The sequence below is a fragment of the Palaemon carinicauda genome, chromosome 44 (genome assembly GCF_036898095.1).
Source record: "Palaemon carinicauda isolate YSFRI2023 chromosome 44, ASM3689809v2, whole genome shotgun sequence".
Taxonomy (NCBI): Eukaryota; Metazoa; Arthropoda; class Malacostraca; order Decapoda; family Palaemonidae; genus Palaemon; species Palaemon carinicauda.
The window spans coordinates 50,077,115-50,087,114 of NC_090768.1; the positions used below are offsets into that span (position 1 = coordinate 50,077,115).

Sequence of the window (10,000 nt, forward strand, 5' to 3'; positions counted from 1 at the left end):
CCTGAAGAGACATGCCATTGATAATCAGAGAGACAAGCATAAAACCATAATTAGAAACATTTCTTTTTAAATCTATAACATACGTTCTGCAATTATTCCTAAGATTTCTTGGCAGGGATCACAAGAAGAAGAGCGTAAGTTTTCAATCGACATCGCTGGCTTGACGAAATGGGCACCCAGCAGAAATATATATTCGTCCAGTAATGTTTGGCTGACAGCGGACGGACAGATCGAGCTATATAACGAAAATCATACGAGTGAGTAGAAATATTGAGAGTTTTACCCAATGATTTAGTTATTATCTGAAGGTCATATTAGAATGTTTAGAATTCTCCATCTGTTGTAGATGAATGAGAGGTTCCTAAACTTAGTTACTTTATAATGAATTTTCTATTCTATAAAACAGGTCCTCTGAGAACCCCCTTATTGGCAGAGGTTCTCCTGGTCATCGCCGGCCTGTTGATAGTCTACTTATTGGTTGATTTAGCCCTGAAATGCAGAGCTAGGCGTGCCAGACAAAACACAGGTGAGAGAAAGCTGATAATCGAGAACATATGTACTTTAAAGATCGCTCATGAATGGCAGAGGTAAAGGACGGTGACATTGTCCTACCTAGAGATTGACCCTATATACGATCAGCACCCAAGGTCCCCTCTCCACCCAAGCTAAGGTCAGGGAGAGCCAGGTAATGGCTGCTGATGACTCAACAGGTAGACTTTAAAGCCCTGTCCACGCTATTGAGCAACGCCCGACGGGCAAACAGTGATACCAGGCCACAATAGTTAGTGAAAATGAAGGTTAATGACGTCAGAAGCGAAAACTAAAGGCAGGGATCTGGCAACACTGTATGATGCCAGATCCCTGTCTGTGGTTTTCCCGCTTCTGACGTCATTAACCCTCATTCTTACTAACTATTGTGGTCTGGTATCACTGTTTGCCCGTCGGGCATGCTCGATCGTGTGGACAGGGCTTTAGGCTTCCCCAAACACTCCATCCTTAGCTCAGGATGGGGAGGTTGCAGACATTACAAAAAACTATCGAGAGGGGGACGCCCGAACCCCAGTCTAGTGAATGCCAGACAGGGCCGTTTTCAATAGGTCTCTACAACTCTGTGAGTACAGATATTCATGATTTTTACATTGCATATTTATATTTGAGAGAGAGAGAGAGAGAGAGAGAGAGAGAGAGAGAGAGAGAGAGAGAGAGAGAGAGAGAGACGTTACCTAATGCAAGTATCAATATTTTCAAACTTACAAGTCAATGATATTTGCGAGATGAATGTAAGCATACTGGTCTTGGTTATATCTTGAATTCACCTTTATTTTTCATCACTCGTTTCGTCAAGCGTTGTGACCTGATTGGTAACGTCTCTGCCTGGCGTTTGCCAGTCGGGGGTTCGAGTCCTGCGCAGTCTCGTTAGTGCCATTATTGTCTACAATCTAACCATCCTTATGAGCTAAGGTTGGGGGGTTTGGGGGAGCCTATAGGTCTATCTGTTGAGTCATCAGTAGCCATTTCCCTGGCCCTCTCTGGTCCTAGCTTGGTTGGAGAGGCTTGGGCGCTGATCATATATTGTCAGTCTCTAGGGCATTGTCCTGCTTGCTAGGGCAATGTCACTGTCCCCTGCCTCTGGCATTCGTGAGTGACATTTTATATCTTAGAACCTTTTAAGTATTATACTCATAGCTATTTTATTTCATGACCACAGAGAATCAAGACATGTCAGCCAAGGACGATGAAATAGAAGATGGGATCTATGAGGAAGCTGAGGATTACAGACGATCTGTGCCGCCTTTTGAGCATCACCAGCCAGCTCCCATTGGGCGCCCGCCTCCAGACGTAAACAACAGCTATCACTACGGGATGTCTCGGAATATTATGTGAATTAAGTCATCCTGTCGATGGAAACTATCAAATCAATTTTGTATTTCTCATTTCTACATGAAGTAAAGAAGCTAATATGATGTGTACAGTAACGACATCGTTCAAATATTTTGTTTATTATGTTGTGATGAGGAAAATACAGACATTTTGAATAGAAGTATGCTGATGAAAAATGATTAAGGCTAAATGTCTGGCTGCTGCTAAATGATTTAAGACAATATAGTGACACAGAGTATGTGCATGGACTTCGTTGAGTGTGTGTGTTTGTATTTGATTATATACTCAAAAGAAATCAGTTAGAATGGTTTGGATTTACGGAATTTGGAAGGACAGAGGACATTCAGCGCCAAAGAGCCACTGGTTAAGAACCTTGTAGTTAGCTTACACTATGAACTAAACGTTGAAAAGAGGTTGGACACCCAGATGGAAAAAAACAGAAGCGATACCAGAGGTTTCTGAGATTAGATATCACCTTTTGAAGCCAACAACCTAACCAGAACTGACTGAAACTTGGTTTTCCTCAAAGTATTCTGACAATATTGGGATCATAGCAGCTTCATCGATATGGAATTTGCTATGACGTACCCCGTTTGAACTTGTTACAGGAAACTTAGATGAAGATCTCCTCTGGTAATGGAGGTTTATAACATTCCATTGAAATACCAACCAAACCAGAGCTGGATAATAATTGACGTTCCTCAGCCCATTGGAATCCCAACAGCTTCAACAAGATGGAATCTGCTACGAAGTCTCCTACTTGAATTTGCAATAAGATTTTCAGTTGAAGATCCCCTCCGGGAACGGAGGTTTATAAAATTACATTGAAGCCAACGACCCAACAAGAAGTGATTAATAATTGGTGTTCCTCAGAGGATTCTTACAGAGTTTGAATCCCAACAGCTTCAACAAGATGGAATCTGCTACAAAGTGTCCTACTTGAATTTGCTATAAGATTTTCAGTTGAAGATCCCCTCCGGGAACGGAGGTTTATAAAATCACATTGAAGCCAACGACCCAACAAGAAGAGATTATTAATCGGTGTTCCTCAGAGGATTCTTACAGAGTTTGAATCACAGCAGCTTCACCAAGATGGAATCTGCTATAACAGATATAAGTGAATAAACGACCACCTTTGCCCTACCATGAAATCTATCAATGCTGGCATGTAACTTAAGGACTCCTGGAATTGTTTGATATTTAACATATTACCGGTAATTGCTCCACTAATTCTGCATAGGAATTGCGTAGGATATAATAATAAAATGGAGTTCATTGAAACAAATCGCGAGGTCAGAAACATAAGTTCTGTTAGGCAAATACATTTCTTGTCTGTCTTCTTTTGATGTAATAGTTTATTCTGTTAGGTGAGGGTACCCTTTGTCTGTCTTGTTTTGATGTAATAATTAATTCTGTTAGGCAAAGGTACCTCTTGTCTGTCTTCTTTTGATGTAATAGTTTATTCTGTTAGGTGAGGGTACCCTTTGTCTGTCTTGTTTTGATGTAATAAGTAATTCTGTTAGGCAAAGGTAACTCTTGTCTTTCTTGTTTTGATGTAATAGTTTATTCTCTTAGGTGAGGGTACCCTTTGTCTGTCTTGTTTTGATGTAATAAGTAATTCTGTTAGGCAATAGGTACTGTCTTTCTTGTTTTGGTGTAATAGTTTATTCTCTTAGGTGAGGGTACCCTTTGTCTGTCTTGTTTTGATGTAATAAGTAATTCTGTCTGGAAAAGGTAACTCTTGTCTTTCTTGTTTTGATGTAATAAGTAATTCTGTCTGGCAAAGGTACCTCTTGTCTTTCGTGTTTTGATGTAATAAGTAATTCTGTCCGGCAAAGGTACCTCTTGTCTTTCTTGTTTTGATGTAATAAGTAATTCTGTTTGGCAAAGGTACCTCTTATCTTTCTTGTTTTGATGTAATAAGTAATTCTGTCTGGCAAAGGTACCTCTTGTCTTTCTTGTTTTGATGTAATAAGTAATTCTGTTTGGCAAAGGTACCTCTTGTCTTTCTTGTTTTGATGTAATAAGTAATTCTGTCTGGCAAAGGTACCTCTTGTCTTTCTTGTTTTGATGTAATAAGTAATTCTGTTAGGCAAAGGTACCTCTTGTCTGTCTTGTTTTGATGTAATTAGTAATTCTGTCTGGCAAAGGTACCTCTTGTCTTTCTTGTTTTGATGTAATAAGTAATTCTGTCTGGCAAAGGTACCTCTTGTCTTTCTTGTTTTGATGTAATAAGTAATTCTGTTAGGCAAAGGTACCTCTTGTCTGTCTTGTTTTGATGTAATAAGTAATTCTGTTTGGCAAAGGTACCTCTTGTCTTTCTTGTTTTGATGTAATAAGTAATTCTGTTTGGCAAAGGTACCTCTTGTCTTTCTTGTTTTGATGTAATAAGTAATTCTGTCTGGCAAAGGTACCTCTTGTCTTTCTTGTTTTGATGTAATAAGTAATTCTGTTAGGCAAAGGTACCTCTTGTCTGTCTTGTTTTGATGTAATTAGTAATTCTGTCTGGCAAAGGTACCTCTTGTCTTTCTTGTTTTGATGTAATAAGTAATTCTGTTAGGCAAAGGTACCTCCTGTCTGTCTTTTTTTTTTATGTAATGAGTAATTCTGTTTGGCAAAGGTACCTCTTGTCTGTCTTATTTTGATGTAATAAGTAATTCTGTTAGGCAAAGGTACCTCCTGTCTGTCTTTTTTTTTATGTAATGAGTAATTCTGTTTGGCAAAGGTACCTCCTGTTTTTCTTGTTTTGATGTAATAAGTAATTCTGTCTGGCAAATGTACCTCTTTGTTTTTCTTGTTTTGATGAAATAAGTAATTCTGTTAGGCAAAGGTACCTCTTGTCTTTCTTGTTTGATGCAATAAGTAATTCTGTTAGGAAAAGGTACCTCTTGTCTTTCTTGTTTTGATGTAATAAGTAATTCTGGTAGGCAAAGGTACCTCTTGTCTGTCTTTTTTTCTGTAATGAGTAATTATGTTTGGCAAAGGTACCTCTTGTCTGTCTTGTTTTGATGTAATAAGTAATTCTGTTTGGCAAAGGTACCTCTTGTCTTTCTTGTTTGATGCAATAAGTAATTCTGTTAGGAAAAGGTACCTCTTGTCTTTCTTGTTTTGATGTAATAAGTAATTCTGTTTGGCAAAGGTACCTCTTGTCTGTCTTGTTTTGATGAAATAAGTAACTCTGTTAGGCAAAGGTACCTCTTGTCTTTCTTGTTTGATGCAATAAGTAATTCTGTTAGGAAAAGGTACCTCTTGTCTTTCTTGTTTTGATGTAATAAGTAATTCTGTTTGGCAAAGGTACCTCTTGTCTGTCTTTTTTTATGTAATGAGTAATTATGTTTGGCAAAGGTACCTCTTGTCTGTCTTGTTTTGATGTAATAAGTAATTCTGTTTGGCAAAGGTACCTCTTGTCTGTCTTGTTTTGATGTAATAAGTAATTATGTTAGGTAAAGGTACCTCTTGTCTTTCTTGTTTTGATGTAATAAGTAATTCTGTTTGGCAAAGGTACCTCTTGTCTGTCTTGTTTTGATGTAATAAGTAATTATGTTAGGTAAAGGTACCTCTTGTCTGTCTTTTTTTTTATGTAATGAGTAATTCTGTTAGGCAAAGGTACCTCTTGTCTGTCTTGTTTTGATGTAATAAGTAATTATGTTAGGTAAAGGTACCTCTTGTCTTTCTTGTTTTGATGTAATAAGTAATTCTGTTTGGCAAAGGTACCTCTTGTCTGTCTTGTTTTGATGTAATAAGTAATTCTGTTTGGCAAAGGTACCTCTTGTCTTTCTTGTTTTGATGTAATAAGTAATTCTGTTAGGAAAAGGTACCTCTTGTCTTTCTTGTTTTGATGTAATAAGTAATTCTGGTAGGCAAAGGTACCTCTTGTCTGTCTTTTTTTATGTAATGAGTAATTATGTTTGGCAAAGGTACCTCTTGTCTGTCTTGTTTTGATGTAATAAGTAATTCTGTTTGGCAAAGGTACCTCTTGTCTGTCTTGTTTTGATGTAATAAGTAATTATGTTAGGTAAAGGTACCTCTTGTCTTTCTTGTTTTGATGTAATAAGTAATTCTGTTTGGCAAAGGTACCTCTTGTCTGTCTTGTTTTGATGTAATAAGTAATTATGTTAGGTAAAGGTACCTCCTGTCTGTCTTTTTTTTTATGTAATGAGTAGTTCTGTTAGGCAAAGGTACCTCTTGTCTGTCTTGTTTTGATGTAATAAGTAATTATGTTAGGTAAAGGTACCTCTTGTCTTTCTTGTTTTGATGTAATAAGTAATTCTGTTTGGCAAAGGTACCTCTTGTCTGTCTTGTTTTGATGTAATAAGTAATTCTGTCTGGCAAAGGTACCTCTTGTCTGTCTTGTTTTGATGTAATAAGTAATTCTGTTAGGTAAAGGTACCTCTTGTCTGTCTTGTTTTGATGTAATAAGTAATTCTGGTAGGCAAAGGTACCTCTTGTCTGTCTTTTTTTATGTAATGAGTAATTCTGTTAGGCAAAGGTACCTCTTGTCTGTCTTGTTTTGATGTAATAAGTAATTCTGTTTGGCAAAGGTACCTCTTGTCTGTCTTGTTTGGACTGTCTTTATTGTTTTGATGTAATAGGTAAATATGTTAGACAAAGGCACCTCTTGTCTGTATTGTTTAGCTGTAATAGATTAATCAATTAAAAAGACTTTATTTTTACACTTATTACAAAGTCAGTAGTTTAAGGCTAAAATTTTTAAAGCCTTTTTGCACTTTTCCTTCTTTGTCTGTATCTTTTCCCACTTCTATGTGGGGTTGATATTTCTGGCCAGCTTTCTCCATCTACCTCTATCCCACACTTCACCAGTTAATCCCTTTGATCGAAGGTAAAACCTTTTTGCACATCTCTCTCTCTCTCTCTCTCTCTCTCTCTCTCTCTCTCTCTCTCTCTCTCTCTCTCTCTGTATATATATATATATATATATATATATATATATATATATATATATATATATATATATATATATATATATATATATATATATATTGAAGTTGATTTTACTTTAAACTATGCTAAGAGTATTCCCATATAGTCATCAGTTTCCTGAGATAAAAACTCTTAGGATATTGACTGGCATAGCAACTGTTTTGGCTCCTCCGGACATCCGGTGTAAATACCCAAAACGTTTGGTGACAAAAGTCACATTTTCCTTTCCTCCCCCGGTCGCATGATTCAGGATTCACGAGGGATGCGCCCGGGGGGGTGGGGTGGGGGGGTGGGGGGGGGGGTTTCCAACTGTCTAACTGGAGGAAATAAATGGTGTTGCACCACGAAGTAAAACTTAGATGGATATTCTGAAATTTAATGTAATCTGTGGTTGTAATGAATTTAATCTAAAGTTTACTATTAATTCATATAAATATTTGTTCAACTATTGTTCTATTGTGTGTGTGTGTGAGAGAGAGAGAGAGAGAGAGAGAGAGAGAGAGAGAGAGAGAGAGAGAGAGAGAGAGAGAGAGAGGTTATTATCTTATTATCATTGTTTTAAATATTGGTTCAGAGAGAGAGAGAGAGAGAGAGAGAGAGAGAGAGAGAGAGAGAGGAGAGAGAGAGAGAGAGAGAGAGAGAGAGAGAGAGGTTATCTTATTATCATTGCTTTTAAATATTGGTTCAGAGAGAGAGAGAGAGAGAGAGAGAGAGAGAGAGAGAGAGAGAGAGAGAGAGAGAGAGAGAGAGAGAGAGAGGTTATTATCTTATTATCATTGTTTTAAATATTGGTTCAGAGAGAGAGAGAGAGAGAGAGAGAGAGAGAGAGAGAGAGAGAGAGAGAGAGAGGGTTTTTATCTTATTATCATTGTTTTAAATATTCGTTCAGAGAGAGAGAGAGAGAGAGAGAGAGAGAGAGAGAGAGAGAGAGAGAGAGAGAGAGAGAGAGAGAGAGAGAGAGAGTTCACCCAACTTCCATTTTCTAAATAAGGAACATCTACTTAATATAAGCAAGAAAGTTACTTTAAAAAAAAAAAAAAGAATAATCACAAAATCTAACACGTGAAGAGCAATGTTAGACATCCAAAAAAAAAAGATTTCAAATAAAAAAGCTTAAAACGTGTACAGAGAAGGGACAGGAAGCTCTATCTAAAACAATCTAAGCGGCCGGACATCCCACTGCGCCTTGCCATTCCTTGAAACTCAGACCAGTGCTCCCGTTCAGCTGAATAACACAAGACAATTTGATCTACCTGAAACTCAGACCAGTGCTCCCGTTCAGCTGAATAACACAAGACAATTTGATCTACCTGAAACTCAGACCAGTGCTCCCGTTCAGCTGAATAACACAAGACAATTTGATCTACCTGAAACTCAGACCAGTGCTCCTGTTCAGCTGAATACAATTTGATCTACCTGAAACTCAGACCAGTGCTCCTGTTCAGCTGAATACAATTTGATCTACCTGAAACTCAGACCAGTGCTCCTGTTCAGCTGAATAACACAAGACAATTTGATCTACCTGAAACTCAGACCAGTGCTCCTGTTCAGCTGAATAACACAAGACAATTTGATCTACCTGGGAGACTTCTCTACTCATTCAGTGGTCTTATTAGTTATTTTCTCAGTGATTTAGGAAGACGTAACTAATGATTGCTATAAAGTTTGTTCAGTTGTAAGAAAAGGAAAATGAAGATCTGGCTGGCAACTCAGACAGCCCTGATTCTACAGATGGCTAATCTTGCCAATGGTAAAGGTAAGCTTTTGATACTTACTTTCTTGTTTTGGGTTTAAATCCAACCCTCCACTGAAGTCGAGTGAACTACTTTTCGGGCGGGTCCATATTAATCATCTAACGAAACATTTTCGTTATAACTTATACAATTCTTTGATTGTAGCATCTTCCAAATCATATGATCTTGTGAAAAGTAATGTCTTTAGTTTCTTCTTAAATTCAATTGCTCCCTTTAGGTCCTTCATTTTAGTTGGCAGTTTATTATAATGTCTAGGCGCACAGTAGCTCAAAGCCCTTTCACCAAATTTACTATTTGTTCTTGGTTCAGATAGCCTATGTTTGTCACTCATGTGTCTTATGTTAACATTTGTTTCTAGTTCTATTTTGTTCAGGCATTCATTTAGATATTTTGGTTCATTTTGGTTCAGTATCTTAAACGTTAGTAAGAGTAGCTTGTATTCAATTTATTAATACAATACTTGCGATGGATAATCAAATATTAAACAGTGAGGAATTTTACATCACAATAAGAAATCATGAGCGATTACAAACGGATAAGTATGTCAGGTTTTACTTGTGAGATGGGGACGAAAACACATTCGCAGTGACCTGTGAGTTCATGCAAGTTCTTTGGATCAAATTATCCCCAGTCATCTGTGAATTGTTTTTTTTTGGGGGGGATGGTAAATTGCTGCGTGTTGGGGCCTGTAAGGCCAATCATTGCACCAATGCAACTATGAGAAAACCAGCCCGTTGCAGTATAAAGCAATAGATAGAAGAGAATGGACAGCAAGATGGAAAAAAAGAAAGCTAGGTTGGTAGCATCGCGGGCTTCTGTTTCAGAAGTCCCGAGTTCGCGTCCCTGCCAGGACACGGATAGGGTGAGACCTTCTACTGGGAGGTACCCTCCAGGGTGGTACCTGGGGGGGGGGGAGGTTGGAGGGGGCTAGTGATAGTCCCTGCTGGCTTATGGTCGCCCGAGCAGAATGGTGTAGATCGTCTGAGTGGAGACCTACAACCCGCAACTTTAACTTCAACTTTTAACGAAGGTAAAGTAGAATGATATAAAACAAGTACAGCTACAAATAGGGGCTGTAAGAATGCTGCAAAGACTCAATTAAATAATGCATACAGTACACAGCACAAGGTGCACCCCACACTTGAAAAATTTGCCTTAAAAACGGTAGAAGTCCTGGAATAAATAATGCCAGGCATCTACTATTTTAAAAACGGATATATTGACGTTAAGGAGTGATATTATGGTCACTAATTCGTTAAAGATAATAACAAAGTAGGGTAAAATTACGGTCGCCTGTATTTTACTGAAATATGGCTGAGAAAAGTATATTTTTACGGAGAAATTATAATTAAAATTACGATTTTTTTCAACAGTGCACCCCCATATAGGACAGCTGTCTAACTTCGATCTTAGATCTTTCCAGT

At 37.8% G+C, this 10,000-nt stretch overlaps 2 protein-coding genes across 4 annotated transcripts in view; both read left to right on the forward strand.

Annotated features, from left to right (window-relative positions):
- LOC137634554 (uncharacterized) overlaps window positions 1–5,294 on the forward strand; it is an 11,422-nt gene extending 6,128 nt beyond the window's left edge. Inside the window, exons 3-5 of the mRNA XM_068367005.1 lie at window positions 116–257; window positions 407–526; window positions 1,709–5,294. Of these exons, the coding sequence (XP_068223106.1) occupies window positions 116–257; window positions 407–526; window positions 1,709–1,884 (438 nt within the window). The 3' untranslated portion in view covers window positions 1,885–5,294. The remainder of the gene's footprint in view (window positions 1–115; window positions 258–406; window positions 527–1,708) is intronic.
- Window positions 5,295–7,997: 2,703 nt separating this feature from the next.
- Window positions 7,998–10,000, forward strand: part of LOC137634511 (uncharacterized) — a 22,143-nt gene continuing 20,140 nt past the window's right edge. For all 3 annotated transcript variants that reach the window (XR_011042519.1, XM_068366952.1, XM_068366953.1), the window contains exon 1: window positions 7,998–8,578. Coding sequence is in view for 2 of the 3 variants with exons in the window: in XM_068366952.1 (XP_068223053.1) it covers window positions 8,512–8,578 (67 nt within the window). In the remaining variant the exon portion in view is untranslated. The remainder of the gene's footprint in view (window positions 8,579–10,000) is intronic.